The sequence below is a fragment of the Xylocopa sonorina genome, chromosome 8 (assembly GCF_050948175.1).
Source record: "Xylocopa sonorina isolate GNS202 chromosome 8, iyXylSono1_principal, whole genome shotgun sequence".
Lineage (NCBI taxonomy): Eukaryota > Metazoa > Arthropoda > Insecta > Hymenoptera > Apidae > Xylocopa > Xylocopa sonorina.
Window position 1 is genome coordinate 9,489,840 of NC_135200.1, and position 27,309 is coordinate 9,517,148.

General features: G+C 45.8%; 2 protein-coding genes across 2 annotated transcripts in view; one reads left to right on the forward strand and one right to left on the reverse strand.

The window, feature by feature from the left end:
• The window catches only part of LOC143426505 (uncharacterized), a 185,253-nt gene that overhangs the window by 132,041 nt on the left and 25,903 nt on the right, over positions 1 to 27,309 (forward strand). The gene's annotated exons all lie outside the window — the stretch shown is intronic.
• Positions 1 to 27,309, reverse strand: part of LOC143426511 (uncharacterized) — a 43,308-nt gene that overhangs the window by 8,087 nt on the left and 7,912 nt on the right. The window contains exons 2-6 of the mRNA XM_076900030.1: positions 7,203 to 7,406; positions 6,814 to 6,900; positions 5,081 to 5,266; positions 4,959 to 4,997; positions 700 to 891 (exon numbers count right to left, since the gene is read on the reverse strand). Coding sequence (XP_076756145.1) covers positions 700 to 891; positions 4,959 to 4,997; positions 5,081 to 5,266; positions 6,814 to 6,900; positions 7,203 to 7,406 — 708 coding nt within the window. The remainder of the gene's footprint in view (positions 1 to 699; positions 892 to 4,958; positions 4,998 to 5,080; positions 5,267 to 6,813; positions 6,901 to 7,202; positions 7,407 to 27,309) is intronic.

Here is a 27,309-nt window from a genome sequence, read left to right on the forward strand (position 1 = left end):
CACGAGAAATCGCGCAAGTTCGATTTCAATATCTTCCGCGTAACGAACCATCGATTTCAGCCGCCATCTTCGCGTCTTACGGGGACCAACCCCCGCCGCCATGAATACTCCAGTATCAATTTCAATCGTTGGTCCCAGCGGACGAATAGCACCAGAAATTATAGCTTCGCCTCTAGTTTCTAATTCCAGTCGAGAGCGTTGACGCTCGTCGGAGCCAGTGACACACGGTCTCGAAAACGGTAAGAATAATTAACGACGACGTAACCGCGAGCGCCATTTTCCGAGCCTCCCTCGGCGCGAAACTTGACTGAGGATTTTCGGTTGCAAGTCCGAAACTTCGCGAGCCGACAAGGGTTCTCCGTTAATTTTTCAACAGCTGCAGCTCGCAGCTTGAAATTTCAGTTGTAAACTAATTTAACGCCAGATATTAATCTTCTCGCAGAGTGTTCGGTAATTTCGATTCGCGCGAGGTCGTGGCTGCGCGTTTCCAGGGGACCACTAGTCCCGTTTCTTATTGGTAAATGATAAAATTGTAAACTCCAATCGCGGGGAACGAGACCCGCGCGTCTGTAAGAAAGCGGGGCGAGGTAATTGAACGATCGAAGATTGCTTGGCCACGGGCCGGAGAACACAATCCGAGTGGGCCAGTCGGGCGGGGCGTAATCGCGGCAACCCTGATGCGAATGCGTTCAGACTCACTGCAGTTGTAGGTGGACGGGCAGCAGTGTCCCTCGCGTACGATCGGGCTGCAACCCTGAAGAGGAGGCGCGCAGGCGAGCGGCACGCAACGCACCGCGCCCATCGCGCAGAAACAATTGTCGCAGGCGGCCTTCCACTCGATGTCCCGGACCATCTCGCCCTCCTCGTACACCCTCGAGCCCACGCGGCACCCTGCGTCAACGAAACTCGGTCAATTCGCTGCTGTTCCAGCTGGCTGGCGATCTTTTCCTCGAGCGTCGAGTCTGGTGAAACGGTAATCGTTAGATCGTCGCGCGGAAATTTCTACGTCCTTTTCATGCTCCACTGAAGACTTTCTCGTAAACGTTTGATCTCTAGGTTTTTTTCTTAGCTGCGTTTTGATAGAAAATATTTTAATAAAAAATCGCAGTAGTGACATTAACTAAGAAAAATATGGTTTTAAAAGGGTACGAAACATCGCGATGAAAGTGGGGGATCTTTTGTTTGCGCGAAACCATCACTGATATTACACGTCCCATCTATTTCCTTCTGATATATCGAACAAACTTCCCCAACGAACTTACCTGGTCTCCTTGAAAAGAAAGAGTAAGAGATGGGAGGAGAAAGGCGAACGATAACGTCGTAGATAGGTAAAATAGGAAGTTGCCCGGGAGAAGCTAGTTGAAAGTTCGTCTAGACGTAAGGGAGCATTAAAAAATGCAGCTGAGAGAAGTTCCATGGAACTCTCTTGAACGAACCCTCCGGCCTCTCAGCTCTGGCGCGCCTTCCCCCGGTGTTTCATCAATCGAGCGATACCTCGAAACAGTATCCTATCTGGAGTAACACCGTCTATCGCGTATCTCCGTATCGCACGCGCCTTCGAATAATATTGAGAGATACATCGCCGAAAATCGTGCCCGCGGGACCACCCGGTAGAATCACGGCGGGCCGCCTGATAACGGGCGCACCACCCCCCTCTCGCAAGTATACGAACGTAATATACCACGTCTGCCAAGACTAAATTTTCCATTGCATACCTCTCGAACATCCTTGACAGATAAATTTATCAGTTTTCGATACTCCTCTAACTTTACCCCCCGCGCTCTTCTACCTTTTACGATTTTACTATCGACTCTAGACACCCCCACGGTCTCTCTTACGTAAATTCGACAGAGAAATTATAGTTGGCGTTACTTAAATTATATTTAGAAACATTGATCTAATTCGATGATCTTCGACTTAATCTTTTTCACTTCTTTGACAATGGAACGACTCTAGACACCCCCACGGTCTCTCTTACGTAAATTCGACAGAGAAATTATAGTTGGCGTTACTTAAATTATATTTGGAAACATTGATCTAACTCGATGATCTTCGATTCAATCTTTTTCACTTCTTTGGCAATAAATCTATAGAAATTCAACTTGAAAACCACCCTATCTAAAGAACAACGCAATAGCTCATTAAACGTACTCCAGGCCATCGACCATTAACCGGAAGCCATCGAGAGGTAATCAAATACCGATCTCCCCGCTCGCAGACCACTAGTTCGGATCACAGAATAAAAAAGGAAAGAGGAACCGGAAAAATCGATCTCTGACCCAGTTCACTCAGCGGGAACGTCACCTCTGAGCGTTATTAGACGGTTACGGGTGTCTTCCTGTCGGTTGGCGACGGGACGGAAACAATGGGACCGCCGTTCGATCGTTACCCGCGATTTTCACGACGCGGACCCGACGAGCGGCCATTTCGTACGGCGAAGACCGACGCCGCACGGGGGATTGTTCGAGATTAAGTCCGCGGTCGAAGCGGACTTCTAATGGGGTGGAAACGAGGCTTTCGAGAGGGGTTTAAGTTTTAAGCAGCCCCGCGGAACTGGCCGTTAAACGGACAAGCCGACCACTGCTATCTGAGGATGTTGATCTTTCGCCGGAAGTTCACGCAACGCTTGGCCCACGCGCGATTTAACAGCGCTGGAAGCGACGCGCGGCGCAGACGCCCCGCCAAGGGGGTAAGGTTATGCATAGGTTGACGTGGACTCGCTGCTGGGCTCCTCCGTTGGGCTTGAATAATGGACGAGCAGCTGTTTTAATCTGCGAGTGCTCGTGTTTTGGAAACTATGCTCTGGTCGATCGAAACGGTCGCTTCTGGGGGAACTCGAGAGGTGGAGAGGGTGAATTGAGGGGATGTAAGGAGCGGAGGTAATGGATATATGTTGAGTGGCAGGGCGAGTCCAGAGGTAGCGTATGAATGCTTGTATTCTGGGTATTGGATACGGTTTGGTGAACCGTGGCTGTTCCTTTGGGATACTTGAGAAAGCGAAGGGGTTGTGGAATTATTGGTACTTGTGGATATTAAAATGGTAAACAGCGGTGATGCTTGAAGGGATAACGCGATGAACAGCTGTGTTAACAGATTCTACGTTCGAATCGGAAAAAGTTCCTCGAGCGCTGCTAATTGCGAGCAGAAGGGGTGTAGAAATCGGGGGATGAAAATTTGAGAAAATTTCAGGGATTCGAGAGGCGTGTTGGGGAACGAAAAAGGCGCTGCTGGAGCCGGGATTAAGGAAAGTGTTCGTGATTAAAGAAAAGGTGGGAGAGATCTCTCTCCCGGTCGGAAAGTTGTGCAATCTGGTTGCGAAAAGTTGCAGCCGCCGGAAAATGAGCGAGCGAAACTCGCGGGAAGAATTAAAGAGAAATGAACGTCGAACGTGCACGGAAGAGGATTAGAAAACGAAGGGAGAATTCCTGGGAATGAAACGAAATATGTATGTACGCGCGAAAGGGAGGCTGCTCGAAAAACTGGAAAAAAAACTCGCAGCAAAGAGAGAAAGAGTAATGGAGTTCGAAAGTTAAAACGTCGTCCCTAAGTAACTCGGAGGGCACCCGAAACAGGAATAAACGGAAGTAAAACAAATGCTCGTGGGTCGTCGTTTCACGCGTCAGATTTGCTCTGGGACATGATTTCTCATTTTACCCGGAAGAAAGGGCCGCGGCGTCGTAAAATTGAATGAAACTGGGCGTTAAGCGAACGAGGAGAGAAACGGCAGCCGCCACCGTGACAGAAATCTTTTCCGAGGCGAGTGTCATGGGATAACGTACCGTCGACGTGGCGAACCCTGGTTTATTACATTAAAACGCCTCGCTTAAACTTTTCAACTTTCCCTCGCGCCTATACACGCGCACATATGCGTTCGACTGCTCTTTTCAACCCCTTCCTCTCTATAAGGAAAAAGACCTCGATCGCTGCATTAAATCCAAGTTTCGAATTATACACAATTTCATTTTTACGCTAAAACTGATACTGAATTACGAAGAGCAATTATATTTAACATGTGTGACACACTCCACGTCGAAAGATTTGATAAAGAAGAAGAAAGGATATCTGAGCGATGATCAGAAGAAGAAAGACCGTGGCATTCTTAAAAGTCCTCTTCGCAAGGATAATTAGATGGTACTTGGCGCACGGCTGCTTTAAATCCAAGTTTCGAATTATACGAATTTCATTTTTACGCTAAAACTGATACTGAATTACGAAGAGCAATTATATTTAACATGTGTGATACACTCCGCGTCGAAAGATTTGATAAAAAAGAAAAATGGGTATCAGAGCGATGGTCAGAAGAAGAAAGACCGTGGCGTTCTTAAAAGTCCTTTTCGCAGAGATAATTAGATGGTACTTGGCGCACGATAAAACCGGCGCAATTTAAACGGATTAAAGTTCGCTACGCGCGGGCCGTCCCGTTGATTTTCTGCCGCGATGCGATTTTTCCTCATAAGCTGAGCTTAAATTTCACCTCGGCCGGACAAGCTGCAGGGGCTGCGAGGCTTCTTCCAAAGCGGCTGATACAGCGGAGGGAAACTTTCGTTTTTTATCGCGTGAAACTTTCCCGAAGCAACTTTCGCCGGATGCGACGGTGTGTCGCCGAGCTTCGTCGGTTCTTCTAGAGCTGGGGGTAGCTTCGAAGCGTCTATGCCGGATGACGACCAAGATCGCTTCGACGATAAGTCGACTAATGAGATTAGTTAGTAGTGGTCCCTTCTAATTATTGCATTATAGAACGATTATAATAGAAGCAATAGCGACACGCTGTCTAATAGCGTTTTAATAGCCATCTTGCCTTTGCCTCTATTATAACCACCCCATAATTCAACAGCTCGAGGGAACCAGAAAACTGAGTTTTTCGAAAGAATCACTTCTGCGAATTGCTGAAAAATTCGTTCGTCGTGTCCAGAGTCACGCGCTCGCGGTCTAAAAAAAAACTGTAAGATGCAACTCACCGTTTCCCATGATCGGCGCCAAGGTCGACGAGTGGAAATCTTGAAGAACAGAGAACAAGAGTTAGATTGGTGCGAGTTATTGGCAGGAACAGAGAACTGAAGGTGGTGTGCGGCAGACTCACGAGTGCAATTGTAGGCGACGGGGCAGCAGGAGTGCGGGGCGTAGAGCGGCGTGCATCCTGGCAAGGGCAGCAGGCACTTCGGTCTGATGCATCTTCTAGCGCCGGAGATGCAGTAGCAGTACTCGCATCTACGCGAGCCCATCATCGCCGAGCCAGGCCCGTATCTCACGCCCTCGTGCAGGCAACCTGATTGTTAACACGAACGACCATCGCGGCCTGGTTGAATCTTTTAAACGCGGAGCGTCCTCGAACGCGGTTCACGAGGGGACCACTCCCGCTCTAACTCGACGGGTGGGTACTTTGGACGGGGCTGATAGAGTCTGGAGTGCGAGGGACGTTGCGTCTCGCGAATCTCGTAAAGGATGTTTTGATATTGTCACGTTTCTATTGGTGGAGATGGGATCGTAACAGCTATTTTTCATGCTCCCTCGATTACAACTTTGTGAAACTTCAAGTTCAATTTTTTGATATTTATGTACATCGAATTGTGTTCCAACAATTTTGTCGAAATAGCTTGGTTTAATGCGGTTGATAATTGGTGATTAATATTTAAATATATTTCTCGAGTAGTGTCCTGCACAGTCTGAAAATCGAAGAATTCGAAGATAAAATATGTTCCCGTGGACGCGGAAGAAACAACTTTCGAAGTGTCAATCTTCGAGGCAAACTTCGATGCTATTTTTGGGTGGCCAAACCTGGCCATCGATTTTTCTTCCACTGAAACATTTAGAAAGCGGACTTGCCAGCCCTGTATCCGCAGTCGTACGGTGGAATCTGACGCGTTCAATTTTTCCCGAAACTGAGATACGTGCTTTTTCACGTCCATTTAGTTGGAACGCAGAAGTTCGCGGAACGTGATATTTCCGTGTCGTACGATTTGAAAAAACGAGAAAACAGACGGAGAGATAATAATTCATGATACGTCGGGGACATGGTGACTTTTCAGAAGCGAACGAACATTAATAAAATCGTTGCTCTGAGAATTATCAAGAATACACGCCTCTATCACGCTCATTCTGTCGATCTTCGTTTAAGATTCACAAATATTTAAAAACTAAATAACTAATTGAAAGTATTAAATTAAAATGGCAAATTGAACTTTCTAAGATAATTTTGCTATTTCCAAAAATAGTTCCAACGAGAATCTTGAATGGCTCGCGAAGCTCGATAATTGATGAGCGCGGAATTCAATAACAGTTTCTCCAGATTACAGTCTTCGATAAGGAACATAGGCTCGGGATCGTGAGTTACGGGAGCAACGATTTTCGAGCCGTAAACCGTGATACCGATCAAGAGGAGAATAATAACAGCGTTGGCTTTCAAATTGTAGACCGCGACGAGAAATCGTAGATTATGGTAACAACGACGAGGGTGTAGACCGCGAGTTACCGCCCACCCCCACGTCATAAACTGTAACGAGCAACCCCAACACGGTAGACTCGAGGAAAATAGATATCAAGACACCAGCCTCGTGAAACTTAATAGTAACGTTGCAACGTCCTTATCGTGGTAACAATATCTCGATACAATTTTCACGAATGTTCATTAAAACTGAAAACCGTCGTTACCAACCCCCAAGTGTCAATCGAATTTTGTCTACTTTTAATCGCGTGAAAATTATTTTAGGATAACGCTAGGAGAGCGATAGCAATTTTTACTGACGAAGAATTCATTAAAACAGCGACTGACGTTAATCAATGGAATCGTTAAATTATAAATTCCAGAAAAATTACCTTGCAAACGAGAATTCTGCTGATCTTCGCTCTTCTCCTCTTGCTCCACGCGAACGCTAGACCTGCTTTGCATACTCACAGATTTATCTGCAAAAAATAGTATCTCGTAAAGTCTCTAAAATTCAATTTTTCAAATCAATCGCCACTCGATCCAATTCGAAAAATCGTCGAATCTACGATCACAAAAATTTAATCCACGTATGAGAATCGACCACTAAAATTTTCTGTGCAAATTTAATTAATCTCGTATACGAATGTTTCCTTTTTTTTTTTAGGTGACGATAAATACAGAGACGAGAGATGGTCCAGAAATGGCTACGTGGCTCGGTGGGGGGAGTTTGGTGGCACATGGCGCGTTAGACGGGGACATTTTTCATAATCGTACTAACGTGTCTCGTCGCAAACTAATTCCGCGCAGCATACGTTCTCCCCAGGCGAGCGTACGCGGCACCCGAAGGGTGGCGGGTTTGGTAGCCGCGGGCAAACTCGAAGACGACATCTGAGCGCACCCTCGGTGCACCTGCATTGCAAACAGGGCTCGGACGTGACCACGGACGCGCCCTCCTGGTATCTGCGTCCGTCGTACCTGCAACCTGCAACCAAACGCACGAATCTGAGCTCAGATTAATTGGAACGATGACGAAGAAGGATGCCTTGGAGGGACAGGGTTTCGATTCGAACATACAATACGATAAAAAAAGGAAAAAGCAACGTGGCATTTCCATAATAAATTAATTCGTGCGCATCAGTGACGAAAAGCTGCGCGAATGGCAACAATAGAAACTGAGCTCCCGCATCAGCTGCGATCTCTGAAAAAGAAAGGCACGGTTTTCAATGGAAAAATTCGAAGCCGCAAAAAGTCACGAGATCGAACGAGTTCGAAGGGAGGGTGGAAGGGGAGGAAAGGAAAATTAATCGCTTAAAATGTAAAAATCGTCGAAATTGGAAGCCCAGCGCCGACGTTCGCGCGCGTGGCCCGGGTTTTACTTCGATTCGATCGCGGATAACTCATTTCGCCGGAATTTCCACCGTGAATTTCGCGGCACGGATCGGAAACACGGCCGATCCCTCTCTCGGTCCCTCTATTTCACAAAAGCGAAATAGGATTACGCGGAATCACCGCGGAACTAGCTGTAATGGAGCTGTACGCGACGGTATAACGCGATCACTGAACAACCACGCGGAGCGAATACCAACGATTTTTACCAAAATCGCGTCCTGCCCAGTTTTTCGTCTCTGTCTCGACGTACTCTATTTCTAAAGGTATTTAAAGGGAGAGAGAGAGAGAGAGTTGGAATTATTAGGAACAAAGAGTTGGAACGCGGAAAGTTGGGGGTTGGTTCGAAGCGCGACGTTGTCCAGCGATAAACTAATCCTCGAGGCCGCTGAGACCGTGGCGCAGCCAATTTGCGGGGCAACATGGCCGAAGACAAAGGATCCTGCGGACGAGGGTAATTGGATTTAAGGGTTGAAGATACCAGAAAAGGGAAATCTATGTTTATCGCGTCACCTCTGGAAGCGATCTGTTTATGGCTCGAAATTGGAGAACGCATCGTGAACCGTGACACGTTTCACCACTTTATCCAGCAATTAATCAGAATTAATAACCGACGACTCCATTTATCAAAAAATCATCGATACAAATTACCCTTCGTTAACGCGTTACTCGTACATCTATCAATGTTTTATTTTATTATATTTCATTGAATACGATAAAAACATTGCACTCGCGTCTGATAAAAGAGAAGGGATGGAAACAGACGACGAGAGAAAGAAGTGGAATTGTTGTAGGAAAGTATTAACGACGTTCGAGAAACACGGACGGGAAATTGACGCGACGACAACGGGGTGAATTAGGCTGGCATTAGCCGGAAAAACTGGTAGAACTCGTGGAGGAGAAGGTGGTCCATTGTTGGCGCCGCGCTTGGACGGAAGCGAGTTAGCTAATGGCGCAAAACCGGACGATGCCTGGGGAATGGTCGAGTCCAGTGAAAAAGATTTTAATCCCGCGAGAGGAGCCGGACGGAAAGTTCGTCGGAATGCCTTTCACGCGGCCCTCCTCGCGTCCGTTTTCTCGTTAACGTCTCCCTGATATTCTTCGGCTGGACATCTTGTATTTTGACGACGTAATATCTTTCGACGGGTCTCCGTTCCGTTCTCCGGCGCCTCGTTCAAGACACTTCCCTCTCCGTCCTCGTTTTTACGCGAATCACATGGAATTGTTCAAAAGTTGAATGGCAAGGCGCGAGTCGAGTTACTTTCCCGTTCTCCGCTTCGTCGTTCCATTGCGGAGAACCTCACGAAGATACTTCGTTCTTTCTGTCATGAAAGTAACGTGTAAACTGTTGAAAACTAAGATGTAACGTATAATCAGCCAAGCTATTTTTTTTAGCTTGTCTCTGTGGAATTGTATGATCAAGTTTTTGAAAGCTATGAAGACAGCAAAGCTATTACTTTGCAAGATCTTTTTAGAATACTTTGCTCATCCAAAGTGATTGATGACTCACGATAGTGTACGAGTCCTGAAGCCAGTGAGAATTGAAATGCACTCAGAATCGAGCGAGGAGTCTCGTTTCGAGCAATTAGAGAACCAGACTCCGCGTAGCCACGTTCATCAGGCTTGAGAGTCACTGGCCAGCATCGCGATGCACGTACCGTGCCGCAAAGTGCAACGGTGCACGTGTGCATTCGAGCGGCGTGTGCATACGAAGCTATGAATGGAGCGAACTCTGCCCTTGCCACCCTGTGTCACCGTTTCGCCTCCCCCCCGTCGTTCCATCCGCGACGGTTCACCGTGTCGTCCCAGCACCTCCGCAGTCACCATCGCAGCTTCCCCTCCGGCTCTTCCGTCGTTTCGTTCAACCTTTCTCTTACCACGAGCCGCGACTCCCATTCGCGGCTCAACTTTCGAGCCTGTCCACCGCTGGAGGAACGGCATCGCGCGTGTAATCTTTGCGTTTCGAGTGGAGAACCTAGGCTGACGGCCATTTTGGATAACCGTTGCCTCAGGTGCGGGCAGTCGTCGCGATTGTTTCAGTAATAACGTTGGTTGGATCATGATTTTTTGGTATTTTCAGAGGGATTTAGGGCTGGAACGGCATCGCGCGTGTAATCTTTGCGTTCCGTGTGGAGAACCTAGGCTGACGGCCATTTTGGATAACCGTTGCCTCAGGTGTGGGCAGTCGTCGCGATTATTTCAGTAATAACATTGGTTGAATCATGATTTTTTGGTATTTTCAGAGGGATTTAGGGCTGGAACGGCATGGCGCGTGTAATCTTTGCGTTTCGAATGGAGAACCTAGGCTGACGGCCATTTTGGATAACCGTTGCCTCTGCTGCGGGCAGTCGTCGCGATTTTTTCAGTAATAATGTTGGTTGGATGATGATTTCATGGTAATTTCAGAGGGATGTAGGTATTTTGGGGTGTTTTTGGAGATCTTTGGTGGTCTCACTGCTTTTATAGAACTGCGAGGATCATAAGTGCATCGCAAACTTAAAGGTTCGTTGGATCCTTGATAATTTGCGAGATCACAGAGTTTGCGATACGCTGTGGCAGCTATCTTGCTATCTCGTGGAAGCATAAAGATCGCTGTCAGAGATCCCATCGCGATCGAACGATAATTACCAATTAAAACGGTGAAAGATTATATAATGCACAGAAATATGACAAGAAAAGATGAGACAAAAGGTAACAGGAGTTTTGGCGGGCCGTACAGTATCTTATTACAACCTCTTCACCCTGATAATCTTCCTTACCATCAATTATTCCTGCCTACCGGGAGTTCACTGTTTTTAATCATCAATTTGTGTCAGGATCAGACTCGCCATGAGAACACAGAGATTATGACTGAATGGCTAACGGGACCCGCGCTTTTGTCTCGAGTAGACCGCCGTGAAGGAAGTAATACTGATCGACTAACTGAACAATTACTTTCCTTTCTCCCGCGTACTCCTCTTTTTTTCCCTCTCATTTCTCCAGGCTAACTTCTGTCGCGGTTGTAAAGTGCTCGAGAAATGATTATTTCGTTCGACGGTGGGAAGAGCGAAACAAAAAGGAACAGGCGAGTCCTCCCTGTTCCCCCGCCGTGAAAATTCATTTTTCCACGGTTAAAAAAAGGACAATTCCTTCCGTAAAAACCGGCGCTTATCTCTTCTAAGAAGCGCTTTCTTTCCACAAGAAAAGCTGCTTTCTTTCCTCGAGGGGAGAGTCTCTATAGACTCCGCTCCTTTGAGGGACGCTGTCAAAGAAAGGGGATATTGGTAAACTCGATGGCAAACCTTTATTACGCCAAGTTTAAAAAGGCCACTCTTCGTTACCCCGCGACCCTCGACCATTTGCATAACCGACGCGATCATCAGACAGCGTACTCGTTCACCACCACGCGCACCCTCCTCTGGGGGTTAACGCTGTGCAACCCCAATTTTATGCCAAATCATTTTACACGTACGGTTTCCGTTTCTTAAAATTCTTATTCCCTTCTTAAACTATTGCGCGACACAATTTCATCCCTTTTTGTCCATCGTTGAACGGTAAAATCGATTGTTGAACGTTGAAAAAAATTCTCATCGTCGATAACGAGATTCGAACGTCCCTGGCGTCGGTTCCGCTGGTCGCGGTGCGTATAAAAAATGTAAAGGTCCCGAGAGATCGACGAAAAAGAAGCGGCCAATAACTCAGGGGCCGAAATCAGCAGGATAACTCGAGGGGAGACACCGCGGAGGTGCCTCGCGGAGGGCGCGCGCTTTTAATTAAAACATGGCGCTCGAAGAAGCCAGATCGGCCGGTTATTAATCGGACACGATCACGCGATATTTCCTCGCGATACGTCCGCCAGCCGGCACGAATTTATCGTCGCGCCGTTACTGATTTATCAGCCGGGATCCGATTTATCAGCGGCGTCGCAGCCCGCGCGCGAGATCCTCGCGTTTCAGACGCGGATTGGTCAATCTGACCAGATGCACCGCGACGCCCGCTCCACCTCGCCCTCGTTTCCTTTCTCCTCTTTTTTCCTTCGTTTCCATTCAGCACCCGGTCCCCATTTTTCGTCCCCCATTAAGAACACGCGGGGCTGGCTTTGAACCGTGACACTCACGGGTCGAGAGATTCGAGATCGTTTCGACTCGTTCGCCAGAGTCAGCGGTTCCTATCTTCTCGCGTGCCGTTGGTCGACAACCAATTTCTGTAAATCTCACCGGCTAATATCAGGAAGTTGGTTGTAATTTATGTGGCTGAGATTGTTTCGCGTTTATTGTAACTGTGAAACGTGCGAAGACAATCTTATCGCGTGTACCACAAGGGTGCGCGTACGCCATCTTGGTGAACGCTGTTCCAGTTCGAATTTTAAATGTTGCTTTCCCATTGCCAAGGACGAGTATACTCGTCTTTGATTTCATGCATGCAAATGATTATGCATGATAATATGTGTACTTTTACCAAGTAATGACAGAACTTTGGTAAACAATACCACTCCAAATGTAAATGGCAATGGAAACAGCTTCATGTAATCTGGCTTGGCAACGAATGGGTTAAATAATTAAATTTGACGATTTTTTTAAGGTTAGCGTGTTACGTCGAACCTTCCATTTGCCATTTTAATAGAGAAAATGTGCTTTCTATTGCGCGAACGTTTCGACGAGCATCGCGTGATGGAGGACAACCCTTTTCGAAGGTTTTATTCTATCGGAATCGAACCGGTCTTCGCTTCAATTTCCGGCGCGCCGTTTCGTAATTCTTTCGTTGCTAGATTTCGAGCAATCGAGTCGCGGACTTCCGGCCATCGCCGGAAGCGCAGCTCGCGGACCCTCCTCCGTCGAACGATCGAGGCATCTTTCGAAACCGCGTTCCAGTCGTACGTTTCGAGTAAACGAACGAATACAACCGTGGTTATCGTGTTTCTCGAACAGTTCGACGAAATTTAGCGCGAACGTTCGAATTTCAAGATGGTACCCGTGGAAAATTGAAAGGAAAACGGATGATCGTTCGATTTTTTCTTCATTTTCATTCATCGTTTCATTAATTATTATGTTTTCCTACCATCGATATGGATCTTTCGTACAGAAATATCATAGAAATTAATGAGCAGAGTAAAAACTGTTCATCGATGTTAAGCGAAGGGATCAAACATCGACGTCCAGTTAGCACCGCTCTGCGAGATTTTAACGACGCTTGCAAAATAAATACAGGAAAATCAGCAACGGATCAAACACGTCGGGAAATTTCATCGATAAATCGGTAATCACGTTTGCCCATCCCTTTGCAATAATTATTTGAAAAACATCGCCGCCGCGCGTCGACGACTTTTAATATCCAAATTTCGAAACGCAACGGACGGTGAAAACCTTGCAGCGCAAATTCGCAGCCAATCAATAGAACGAAAGTACCGCACGATTGAAAGCGGGAAGCTAACGCGCGCGTTTCTCTTTCCTTTTTTTTGTTCTTTTTTCTTTTTTTTTTTTACATTATCTCGTGTACTCGCCCCCGAAATTGTTTCCACTCATCGCAATCGGCGGTACGATCGCGCAAACACCGTGGAAATCAGGGAGGAAACATTCCTCGCGATGGCTGCGGTGGGCGGAGAGGAGATAACGGATAATCCAGCAGAAATGTTTAACCAGCCTCCGGTTGTTTGTTATTTATTAACGTTTTTCCGCCGGCTGGCTAATTCGTTCGAGCCCTCGGAAGTGATGTAATTTCACACGGTGAAATGATTTATCCGAGCGTGGAAAGTCGGTGATTTATCGAAATTCCCGCCCGAATTTGCGACGCCCCGCCGACCGGAAGCGTAATTCACGCTCCGTCGACGATCCCTCTTTTTTTTTATCGCCTCCTCTGTCCGAGCGCATCGCGATATTGTTGAAAGTTTAATATTAAGAATCATCCGTCTACCACACTTTTTTCCTCGACGCAGTTGAAAAAGCTTGGACGCGAAGGGCGAAGGGATCGCGCGTCTCGCTTGATTCCCGCTGCCCTCGAAACTTTCTCGAGGTCTGCATTAATTTTATCGTCGAACTTTCGCCATTCTGCGCTCGATTCTTAGAAACGGGATAGTTTTTCGACCGCCCGCCATTTAAATATCTCACGGTGATTCGAACGGTATAATAAAGTCGTTTGTCAGACGGAAACGGCGTCGAATGGTCATCAGAAGTTGATTTTGCGAATGGTAAAAACTGTTCCACGCTTCGTTCTCTGACAAACTCGTGCGCGAGATCGTTCGAATGCTTGAAAATTGTTTCTCCTTTTTATAAAAAAATAATTGTTCGTTCGAAGATATTTTTAATTTATCAAGAAGGGAAATAACGTAGAGACGAAGAAGGAGAGGAACGAATTTGCAAGCGGTGGCCACAATTCCAGCTGGGTATCAAGATTCATCAAGATACTCCAACGGAAGTATCGGTTTCGCAGACGGGCTACGATACGAGGGTCGTTCGTTAACAAATTTCTGGCCCGCTCGAGCCAATGGGTTATCAGCCGGAATTTTATCGCGCGAAAGTAGCGCGATAGCATTATGCGCGCCCCGAAAACTGATTGGAAACCATAAACAACCGACGATTGGGTAACTATTAGCCACGTACGATTTGATTTGTCACCGGTTAAACCTGTTACTCTCGCGATCGAACTCTCCGAAAGTGCTTCCTGGGTAAAGTGAATCGATGCGAAATAGAAATTTAAAATACTGCCATTCAATGAAAGTTAAAATTGAAAAAAATTGTTATTTGGTAAAATAACTTTTCGTCGTACTTTAAATACGTGAAAATATTGTACATCCTTACAGAATTATCCTAAACCTTTCCACAGCTTAATTTTGATCACCAAATAAAAATGGGACCTTCAATGATTTCAGATAAAAACAAAGTTCTTTCGAAAATCTGTCAAATTTCCATTGTGGCGGTCTCGTAAATTCCCAGATTGTCGTCAAGGAGTTCCACTGAAATAATATCTGAGGTGTAAGAGGAGTTGTTGTATTCGAAATTGATCCATAAATTAACGGTGCAGCGTAAGCTCCAGGAAGTGCTTAGCTGTGCTTCATTGCTTGACGCGAGACAGTGTAACATTGTTATTCCGGTTGACTAACCGTTCGAACAGCAAAAAATTCCACATCAATTATCGCCTGAATAATACCCACTACCTAGTCAACAAATTAAAAAAAGCTACCAATTTTGATCCAATTCTGATCCAATTTCAGGGGCCACCGTTTCATACTCTCGATTGAGGAACTAATGTGAAAACGGGTCTTAGTTGAAAAGCACGTCTGGTGATACCATAATTAGATGGTATACGATTTCTATCTCTATTAACAGGCGCCTACGCATTATCGGCTCGGGGCGGAATGGTAATATTCCAATTACCGTTACAAAGTCCGACAAACAGGCACGCGATCGCGTTAATATCGAATTAGCATGAATAATTTTCTCCCCGGCTAATATTGACATCGATACGTTCCGATCAAAGTTAATAGTTTAATCATTTCGTATTAGAACCGTCCGCGGTTCTGTCCGCGGGACCGCTGCTATCTCCGTTCTCCATCCAGCGATGGTACCCGCCGGATTTCACGCTGGGCATCGATATCCGGCGCAGATACGATCTGGCTGGCCAGTGAAAACTCTCGTTAAAATCGTTGCGTCGAAACCGATCGCACTTTTCAACCCCCCTCCCGACAAATATCAATAAATCGCGAAAGAAGCGTCTGGCCCGCGGTTTATTAACGATTTTATTAACACCGATTTATCGGGGTGTAAATATGGCAGTTCTGGTACTGGTATTTACGAGTCGAGCACTGGAAATTTGCTTTGGTCGTGCGAAGTGATCTGAATTTCAGGAAAGATGACGATTTATGTGGAGTTCAAAAGATCGTTTGGGTTTTTGGAAGATGCAGGATATGGTTTTGGAAGTGAAGAGGTTTTGACGACCTATTGGCATCCCTTATTTCACTTCTCATGTTAGTGGATTTCAAGTACACCATTCTACGCTATTAATGATCGTAATAAACTGTGACGTTGATATTAGCAGGCGATTTCGTTGAAGCAGCTGACGTACTTTTATTAGAAGAATAGAAGAGTACACGATTTTTCTCAGGGTACATTAAAAGCCTGTACCGTGCTATGTATGAAAGTAATTTCGAGAATAACAAGGCGAGGAATTTAGAGATGCGCTAACCATGTAGCACCTGAGGATGCCTAACAACCAGAGAGAGCCAGCTTCGGAATGACGCGCGAAGAAGATGATGGCGAGGCAATCGGCGAGCGTGACGTCATCGGCCATTAATAATCGACGGTCGCGTGTGGTCGTCGCGGGGTCATCGGTCTTTCGAAAACTAAGAAACAACGTAGAAACGTGAAACCAATAACAAAATTCCAATAAACAATTGAGAAACACACGAGAGACCACAGAGGAAACACGTTTGTACGAATATCCACGATCGAACAGTGATCGCAGTGATAATCGTCGCGAATTCTGAAGGGCAGCATCGAAATAATGGACGATGGAAACGCGACGAAGCGGGTCCTGACGCGGAAGGGAAGCTATTAGCTTCCCTGGGGATATAAAAAAGGGAATCGAGGCGCGCGAGAGCCGATTCGAAGGCTACGTGCATGACGGGGCTAAAACGCGAATCAGGCACCAACAAATCATTCGCTGTTGCGGCGACGATGACGCGTCCTTAATCAAGCCGGATAAATACGAGAGGCGAGGTTTAAGGGATAACAGGACCGCTTCCTGTCCAGAGGGGGACAGAGGAGAGTGGAAGATGGACGACGAAAAGTGGCCACCACCTTCGATCCCTCGACTTCCGCCCAGAGACGCGGAATTGATAATTGATTATGGAAACGTTGCTACGTTTTATGCACATAGTGTTTTATATCACTCATCGATTTATTTCGAGCTTCGAGGTCGTACGAAAAATGGATTTCAAAAGGAAATTAGCTCGAGCGAGGATGAATCTTTTTCTTAATTCAATCCAACTAATTTGCGTCGATGAAATTAAAGAAAAATTATGCATTTATACAAGAACGATGAATGAAAGGAGAATCGCGTTAGGAATTTATCGCGAGATATTCAACGACCGCGAGAGGACCGCGAGAAGAACGGAAACAGAGACGCAGGAATTTCAAGTGGAAGCTGTAAAAAATGTCCGAATGTTCCGCAGATTTGAATTATCGAAACTGTTCGCGGGTACCGCGGTTCTGTAACATTCCACGGTATAAAGACTCGTAGCGATATCTCCCCGGTTTTTTCATTCCGCCCAAGGGGACAGGAGGAACGATTGGCTGAGCCAGAATCGAAACTATCCAGGTGTGCAAGACAGTATCGTCGATTTCGCGAATTAAACTGGTTACGGGTTCACCTTGCTTTTATACCCATGGAAAAAAGAAAAAAGTCTGTACCTCTTCGATTTATATCCCTTCCCATTTCAAGAGATTTCTGGTCGACTCTCAGTTTAGAAATTACACGCGTTTCCTCTTTAACAGCCAAACGAGTCTTCACTTTTTATCTAAAATCGCTTAAAATATTCATCATTCAACAATTAATATCGAATCGTTAAGTTTTCATATGAAATTCTTAAAAATGCTAAATCTAAGTTACAGATTAAGGGCTCACTGAAATTTTCAACACCCTTCATTTTACACGCGTTCTCCAGGACCGCCATTTCTGTTTTATCGTTCGTAACCCTCGAAGAGTTCTACGAGCGATCATAAAATGCGATTTCAATCGAACGAAACGAACTAGCGGAGGGCGAAGGAACAAGGTCGTCAGTTGTTAATGGAAATTAGGCAATTAGTCGCGGGGGAACTGCTTCGAGTTGCTTTCACAAACTTCGCCAGGCATTAATTACTTACAAATACTTATGATAAACTAGTGGAAATGCCGTCAGGTACTTCTTAATGAATCAATGATCTCGGATAATAATCAACGGCGGTAAAATTCGTTTGCTGAGTCCCACGAAGACGTTCCTCGAATAAGACTCCCCTTTCTTCGTGAGATATTAACTGTGCAGAGTTACACGTGTGCGCTCGATCATACTTTAATCGCGCGGTCGTTCGCCAGCCGCGGAAACTCCTATTCGCACGAGAAATAATGTAAATGTTGTTTAAAAACAAGTATTTAATTACTTAAAAAAAAGAAACACAATAATTTCGAACACGAAACTTCGAATGAACACGAAACGACGACAACACCCAGAAGCCAAACGAGATCAACTATTAAAATCCAGCATCGATCCCATGAAAAATATATTTCAATCACCGTGGGGAGAGAAAAATCTCTGATTCGAGCAACAGTTTTATTACCAGCTAAATTATTTTCCGATAAAACTTTCGCTCTTGTTGGTTCGAAAACTAATTTCATCCTTCACGCGGACGCGCGATTACATTTTTAATCGCCCAGCTCGATCTCGCTCGCCGCCACCGGTGATCGCGGAACGATTAATATTTATAATAATCCGTCGATCGTTTAATCAACCTTTAATCTATCCGAATCAATCGTGACGTGTACGCGACTCGTCCCTCTTCGTCGTGGAACATCGATCCGACGGTGTGGAATGAAATAAAAATTACGCTGAACCAGTGATTCGATGATCGCGCGAGCGATACCGGAAACTATGGCGCGGTAATCGAATCACGGCAAACAGCCCTTGGTCCCCAGCTAAGCGATCGATCGATTGATCCTGCGGCTTGGCCGATTTTCCAGCGGGTTTCGTTCGCGTGCGCGATTTAGGAATCTTGGTCGTGCGACGAGGGGCGGACGCCGCGCGTTAATTCGAGCCGATCGCCCAGCCACGGATCGTTTCCTGTCTGAAAGCGTCGGTTTCGCGGTTTTGGAGCTGCTGGCCGCGCGTGTAATTGCCGCTCAGCCCTGGGATCACCGCGATTACCATAGTTTTCCCATAAACTAATGCACAGCCGCGTATTACGGGAATACTTTCGCAGACGCGGTTGCGATAATCTACGGGCACCCTAACGAGCCGTGATCGATCGCGAGGATTAATCGAGGTGTCGACGAAGGTCTCGATCGATCGAAAGTGTCCGCAGGATTCTAAAATAATCGATTTCATTCAGAAAATTTGAGGATCATCGAAGAAATCGTGGGGAAATTGGATGTTTGATGGGACCAGTGATACGAGTCAACGATTGTATCTGCTATTTTAAGATGTATCTTAGATCAGAAGTTTGGAATGGATAATTCTTGTCATTGTTAGATCAAAAGGTATAATTTTCTATCTGACGACTTACTTTTCGAACGAGAATACTTATCTCTCACGTTGTTATAAATTGTTAATTATTGAAAGGACGAAAGTGGAGAACGGAGTGCTAAACGATTCTTTTCCACGTGATGTAAAACAGAATCGAAGCTACGGATACGATTAACGAGAAAAAGTCGAAGTAAAATATACCGGATGATACGAAATGGCGAGGGAGCCGATCGCGAAACGAAATTCGACGCCAATGGCGGACGTATACGTGGCTACACCTTTCGCAGCCCGTCCCACGAGTCACTTTCGACGGTATATACGAGCAGCCTGGCGATGAATGGACCGGAACAGGTTCTGAATCTTATGCAATGATAAATGAGTGACCCCGCGGCATCGGCTTCACCTGCACACCTGGACGGCACCTCTCGAACCGGGGGAGAGCCGTCCGTGTGCGCGTGTCCGCTCCTCTCTCAATGGGCTCCTCTCTCGTACGAACATCCACGTAAATTAATCGATCAAATAATCGTTTCCGGGAATCGCCGGACGTTGTGGGAACTCGTCTCACGGCCGCCGCCGCCGCCGCGTGTACCATTTTATCCTCCGCTTCCGGTTCTCCGCTAATGGCGCGTGTAGTTATTGTCGCGCGGGAGAATAAGAAGATTACACCTTTTTCTTCTTAAACGATGGTTTTACTACGTTTGCAGAGGAATTATTGAAGAATCGTAGATTCATTTTTGTCTGAGGGATGATATGAAAAAGATTGAATGTTTCCTTAAGTCCTTTTGTCGACTGAGGAAAGGTAATTTTGCTGATAACTGAAACTTTTCAACGACGAAACGAAACTGTAAACGACGAACGTTCCTCTGACTTAAGAAAGAAATGGAAGCACAACGCTACGATGAAATCCCTCAACAACAAAAGCACCACTATACTCGATCTGTGTACACGCATAATTATACTCTACCCAAGAACCGATCGTTAGACGAATAATTCACACTCTCGCCTACACAGCAACGAAACTCGCGTTCGTACATCCTCGCGGTAACCACACATGCTTCCATACGAAACCAGCCAACAAAATTAACCAGCTCGCCCAGCCACTGTTTTACAAACTACACTCGAACGCCTCCGAAGAAAAACACACTTCCAAAAAATGGAGAAGCTGGAAAACCAAAAAAAAAAGAGAGAAAAGAAGAAAGAACCGAGAGGAGACGAGAAAACGAAGGGAGAAACAGAGGAGCAGACGAGAGGCGAGATAAAACGAAGAAAAACAGAAGCGGAGAGCGTGCAACGTAGCTGGGGCTGCGAAGGGATCCGCGATAATCCCATCGACGGGCGTCGAGCGGAACATTTCACGGTGGCCGTAGCAGTTAGCCATTAAAACTATCGCGGAAAAATGGCTCGGTGGAAACCGAGCGGAAACAAAGTGGCTCCTCCGTATCAATGGATCCGCGATGGCGTCGACGCTGCCGGTCGCGTCCCTGTCCGGCGTGTCAATAACGCGTCGACGCAATATTTTCATCTTTCCGGCGCCGCGTGTCACTGTCGCCCTGCTGTCCGACGCGATATATCTTTATACGCGACGATTTTACGACGAGCGAGGACAGCCAGCCGCGGAAACGTGTTCGTTTATTAAAAAAAAAAAGCAGAGAAAAAAAACGAGCAAGGTGCTGGTAGCACGGTTGACGTGGCCGCGTAACTATTCACGAAGCCTGGCGTAACGACCCGGCTTCCCTACCCGATGGCTTTCGACGAAACCAGTCGCTTTTCGGCCAACATTTTCCTCGCCTTTCGATCTTCCCGTTTTACTTGAATTTCTGACTATTTACCCTAGTATTTTGTTTAGATAGACATATTTCCAGTTGATTTTGTGATACTTGAGAGAGTATAAAACATGCCAAGTAGCAATTCTGGAAATTTGGAAACTTTTGATGAAAGCTCTTCGAGAGGCTTGAAAACGATCTTCTTTGCAAAGTTTTGAGACTGTTGAGATTAGATTATTCTCGAGGCAGGTTTAAACAGCTGCTTGATATTCGAAAAACGAAGCGAATTCTCTAATTTTTGCGTCTCGAGCGATCGCCTCGACGCAACCTGCGAGTATTGAATCCGCGATTTAAAATAATCGCCCGGGTCGAGCATTTAATGCTGGCTGGCTGTAGAAAAACAACGAAACGGTATGGTTACCGAGGGTCCGTCAAGCTGGACGGATTATTCGATATTTCGGAAACGTCCGAGTGCACCGAGTCCCGAACGGACGTGACCGGAGGCGCGTTGAACTCGTCGCTACCTTCGACCCTCGTAGACAGTTGACTGATTTGTAAATTGAATAATTCATGACGCGAATAATTAGCCCGCCGCGTTTTATGCCTGCCACTAGGCGCAATTGAATTCGCGTGGTTATCGCCCCGCGAGCGGCCGCCCTTCGAGGTTACATCCATGAATAAGGTCGCTGAACCTTTCGAATAAGAATGGGAACGCGAAAGAATCGAGACTCTAATTGCGCCCCCTCAAAAAAAGAATCAACGAATCTCATGGCAGCTGAAATTTCAGGGTGCAATATTTTTAGCGACATAAATCTTGCGGGTATTTTTGTTTAAAAATGAAGAGTTTAAAGAACGCGAGGAATTTCAACCCTTTCTGAACACGAATTACTATCTCTTCACGAGACGTAACTCTTTCGTAGAAAATGAATAAAGTTGGTAGCACGTACCGAAGAAAACGCAGAGATAAATGTTTATAATGAGAGGAGAGTATCTGCATCTAGGACGATGTACAGTTTTACACGTATAAAGTTCGTTCTTAAGTATTGCAGGAGTATCATCCCTCCGCATCCTCAGAGTAATTAATATTCAAAAGCACGCGAGCATCCCCTGAATATTTAATAATCACTAGTGTCGTGCAATTAAATCTGAACGAATGCAACGACAGAAAAAAAGACGGAAGCGTAACAAAATGTTCAATTAAACCACGTGTACACATAAGAGGACTGTCGAAATCGCAGGGGGCTGCGGGAAGAAACTTTTAAAGCGCAGGAACAGTTCCGATGGACGATCGTTCGTTACCGTGTACACGTGCGAGGGGTGCAGCGCGATAGAAAGAGAGAGACGAAGGGGTGGTCGAAGTTGGAGCGGAAGGAAGTTTGGCCTCGCGAGTCTCATCCAGCAGCCCGAAAATTATGGCCACCTTCCATTGTGGTAATTCAAAAGATGGTGGCGATTTGTTATTGAAGAGAAATCGTTGCGCTCGAACTTAATTTATCGCGTGGCCTGGCTATTGGTGGGAATTAAATCGGCCAATTTCACTGCCGATCCTTGAGGGGGTTAACTAACACTTTAAACGATTGAGAACGACTCGCGACTCCTTCGATTCTTCTCTAAACCTCCTATTCGTTACACCAAGTCAACTTCAACCCCTTTCGAGAACGTTAATTCCCCTGGGTGAATTAAAAAAGTTAGCCAACGAAGAGAACGCGGAGATAAACATTTGCGACTTTACAACGAACGAAAGACATTATTTACCAGGAGTTGTTTAAACCAAGAGAGGGGAAGAGTGGATGCTGTTGCAGGGTAACGATAAACGCGATGAAACAAGCCGTGTAACGTGGCCGCTGCCTTCTTCAACGAGCGTGGATCACAGGAGGAGGGTAGTTCCGTTTTTTCATTCTACGTTCGTTTCATTTCGAGACGCGTAAGTGGAAGAAGTTAAGTGGCTACAAGCGGTACGTTTAATTGACGCGACGGTCAGTGGACGTTCATTAAGGGGCAATTAGTAGAAAAATATTTTCTCCCCAGGGGGGTGGGGAACGAAAGTTTTTCCACGCCAGTTTCGCTGGGCTTCCGGTGGCTCGTTTCGCCCGTTCAACTCGCGATTAAAGACTTTGTTGGTGCTGAAAAATTCACGCGGTCCGGTGTTACATCGCGTCCTCCCGTTTCAGAGATACCCGAATACCGGAGACGGCGTTCATTTTTATTCATAAGCGGCGAGATTCCCCGGGAGATTAACAATAATTAGTGTTTGACAAAGTGGGCATTAAGGAGCTGGGTCTTTAATAAGATTTTAACAAGAAAATATAATTTATACACCTACCCCCTGGCGAGGACCGCGCAGTGAGCGTAATATCCATTCCGCGATCATAATATAAATTCACAGCCGGAAATTTCCATGAATCTTCCTCGATTCTATTTCGAGAAATTGAATCCTTTTAATCGTCTTCAAAGAATTCTTAATAATTCTAATTGACGTCTTAAAAATGTGCAGAAAACAAATGACTTTCTGTATCAATTTTCAATTTATATTTTACCTCATCTTGTGCAATAATTTTAAACATCCTACTAACAGAATCGTCAAGCGAAGAACTCTTCAAAATATTATATCTGAAGGATGAAGAAATCGTAATGGGATAAGAAGCAACGACGGGCAACAAAAAATGATTAGCTGTTTGAAAGAGTGGCAACCTGATCGGTGAAAGGAGGAATCACCTAAAACCTCGCGGAATCCTCCGAGTAACTCTGCAGGAATTGCTGACTGAGGAGGAGATTACACGCGATGGAAAAGGGATGAAACGGTTCGAGGCGTTCTCCCCGCTGCGAGTAAATATTCCTCGCGGCCGCAGATCAAGAAGAATCGAAGAGGAGAGAAAGAGAGAGAGAGAGAGACAGAGAAGAAAGAAGAGGCATAACCTGCGAGCGAGTCTCGCATTTTATCGAATATCGATCAGATTTCTTCGTGGCTGTTGTCTTTGCAGCCCGTCCGCGTTTGATTTCCTTCCGCCCACCCCCGCAACCCTCGCGTTTACGAAAGACTCAGCGCGAATGGGAACGCAGAACAGCGCGGGAGGGGTAGTTTGTTTAAAGGGCGCAGTGAAATCAAGTATTTCACCCCGATCTCGATGTTTGCGCGCAAATACGATCGCTCCTCTATCTTTTATGCAAACGACGCGTCCTCGAATTACTTCACAGCGGCGTTACGCACGCGTGCAGGGGTGGAATGACGCACGCGAGAGCTCGCTGGGGTAGCTTCGACGGGACGTTCGCGGTTGTTAAAAGGAGAGAATGTTAAATAAACGCGACGATTCAAAAGACAGAGAACACCTAACGAACTCTAAAAAGACCTCCACCTCGAGCGAAAACCTCGTTAAGCGAAAAGTTGGAGGCGAAAAGAAGGACGATCGCGGGACAGTCGAACCGCGGCGGTCTCCTCTCTGTCCACACTACGCTTCCCACGTTCCTCGCCTCGTTCGACGTTCTTGTTGACTCAGGTCAGCCTTAAGGTCTTTGAAATTATACGACCGCCATACGGCGGACATCCTCGTGACTATTCACCAAGTGTGTAACCACCTAGCCGCCGAGCAAGCAAGAATTCCGCGCACGGACGGGCCAGGCCGGTTCGATCGTTTGATCGGCAGAAATGTTACGTAATATTCTCGACGGCACCAGCTCTCGAGAACAGCCTCTCCTCCGACTGGTCGCGACCGCGTCGCTTTCGACGGAACTGGTCCTACGACTTTCGCCAACGTTTGGATAACAGTACGACCGATCGTCTTTCCTCCAGACTTTTTCACCTTTCCACGTATTCCCTCGAGAAGATCGCTCCTTTCATTTTTTTTTTCTTATTATCTGACGAATGTGAGCGCCCAGGGTAGTTTGGAGAAATGGCGAATTCGACTGGCGAACAGGTGTTTCTTGAGTGCTCTTAATAAAATTTGGAGAAATTTTGTTTGCGTAAGTTTCTTTATAATTTGTTACCTTTGGCTTCAGACTTTTTCACCTTTCCATGTATTCCTCCAAGAGAATCGCTTTTTTAATTTTTTTTTCTTACTGTCTGACGAATGTGAGCGACCAGGGTAGTTTAGGAAAATGGCGAATTCGACTGGCGAACAGGTGTTTCTCGAGTGCTCTGATTAAAATTTAGAGAAATTTTGTTTGTGTAACTTACTTTATAATTTGTTACCTTGGAGCAGATATAGTGTAATATAATTTTAATAGTAAATGGTAATAAATATAATTCTGCGAATCTTGCAAAGAGAGTATAAGTATGATTAAAACTACGTATCTCTGGATTATCTGACTTCATCTCTAATCATTTGATGGGTCCATGGAAGAAGTGATTCTTGACCGGAAAGAAGGTTCAAAGGGTTGAAACGAGGAGTAATTCGATGGGACCGGAAGATGGGCACTTTGAAAGATTAGATAGATCCCAAGGACGAGCGTGACCCAGTGAAGTCAGATCCTTCATACCGAGGCGTGCTCGCCTAGCCACGTTTCGTGAATACCAAATTAACGCCTAGTTAACTTCCGACAAAGAAAGTCGTTTGCATGTTGCGCTCGGGTAACCTTCTCGCGTGCGTGCAATTTCACGGTGGCCAATAACGGTTATGACTTCATCGTGTCCTGCGAATCTCCGTTTCGCGTGTGTCACGAGAAACGTCCGCCAGGATGTGCCCATTTTTTCGAAACGTTCGCGCAACTTTCGTGCTCCTCGATTCGTTACCCATCTTCAGTTCCAAAAGAAACATATCGTGGCGTTACGTTCGAAAATACGTCTCTGTTTACGAACACGTTGTAGGCTCGATTGTAAAATTGCCAGTATTCGAATAACAAAAGACCGTCGACGCTCGCCAGGTGGGAGCATTGATTTATCAATAGGAAAATAAACCGCGGTGTTAACAACAGATTTAAAGGGTCGTCGTACAGCTGGTCCTTCATATCCTCGAACAAAGGGAAAAAACATATGACGACGGGCGAAATATCGCGATGCGATCACTTTTATCTGGTGAATTCCATATTACACGAGTTTAATCATGGAAAAAGTGAAACGGAGCGCTCGTGGAATCTTTGCGGGATTTTTAACGAGCTGACCCTCTCCTCATTTGCACCTGTTAAACTCTAAGCTCCCGCTGAAGACTTTGTAAACCGTGTCAGTTAGCTAAATGCTTGTCTAAATAGCGAACTCCTCGAGCGGGTAGCAAAGGCAGCCCCCTCAGCAAGCAACTAATCTTCAAGGAATCCTTCGAGTAGAATCGGTCCTTTGACGACCATAAGAGTGACTCGCAATTAAACGGAATGCAAATCTTCTCCTAAACGTCTTCCGCCGTCTCTCAACGGAGTCCTTCGTTACGGATGGAACTCTTAGTTCGAAACGGGTGCAGTTGTTTTAATGCAACGGGTGGAAAACGGTCGACGCGACGATTGCGTTGCCCTGATTTTTAAATGGCCCACGAGGCACTGGAATTCCTTTCGACGAGGATCGAGGGAAATGAAATAAATATCGCCTCGTCTGACGAATAAGAATATCGTCTCTCGTTTGAAAGTCTATCAGAATCGTTGTTGGTTCGATGAGAATGGTTAATTAAAGGTACGCGGATAATTAGCTCGTTGTTTGATATTTTGGTTCAACGTGTAATTGTAGGATTGATCGAATGCCGCGTTTTAACGAGGTCAGATGTAATTAAACGCGTGTTTACCACGTAGACAACCGGTGTTTGTCTACTTTCACGTCAGCGGTCTCGTTTGTAAAACTTTCCGCATGACTGACATTGTCGTTAAATGTCAACGCTGGTCATCGTAATTGGGAATGCGTAAAGATCGTAACAGCTTCTGAGCAAGCATTTGTCTAGAATTGGTTTGTTCTTAACAGGCTCACTTCGCATAAAATTAAGCAGACAACGCAGGCGCGTTCTGTGTGGATCCAGAATCAATATTGAGACGAAATGGCGACGAGGTGTCGGCCAATAATCGATAGTAAATGACAACAGACCCTTGTTTAACCAAAAATCAACATCGATAAGCTAGAAATACATCGTTAATTAAAAATAATCGTTATCGAAAGTCAATAGTTGAAGACACTGTCGCAGCTCGTAATGGAGTGGCTATCGTGACTCACGAATTAAACATTAAAACAGCAATTAACAGAAACAACTCTACAATACATCGTTGTTACTACTACCATAATAATAACAATAATATTCTACGCAGAATAATTCACACTGCAATAAAGTTACCGATGAACAAATAATTGCTTAAAATATTTATCGATTTACTTAAATTTATGCAAAGAGATCCACGAAAGAAACGTCTCCAAATCGATCAAGACGACAAACTCCTGATCGATCATTCACGATCGTTGTCATAGGCCCTGGAAACGAATCGATTTAATCGGCTCGCCGTGTGATTCGTTCGACCAGCTGGACGGAATGTTAATCGTGGCCGGGTTCGACGGTACACGACAGATTTATAAACAGTCTGTCCGCGTTTTCGATGTTCTCCAATCGAATTTAAAAGAAGACGGTCGACTTTACCGCGCACCAGGCTAA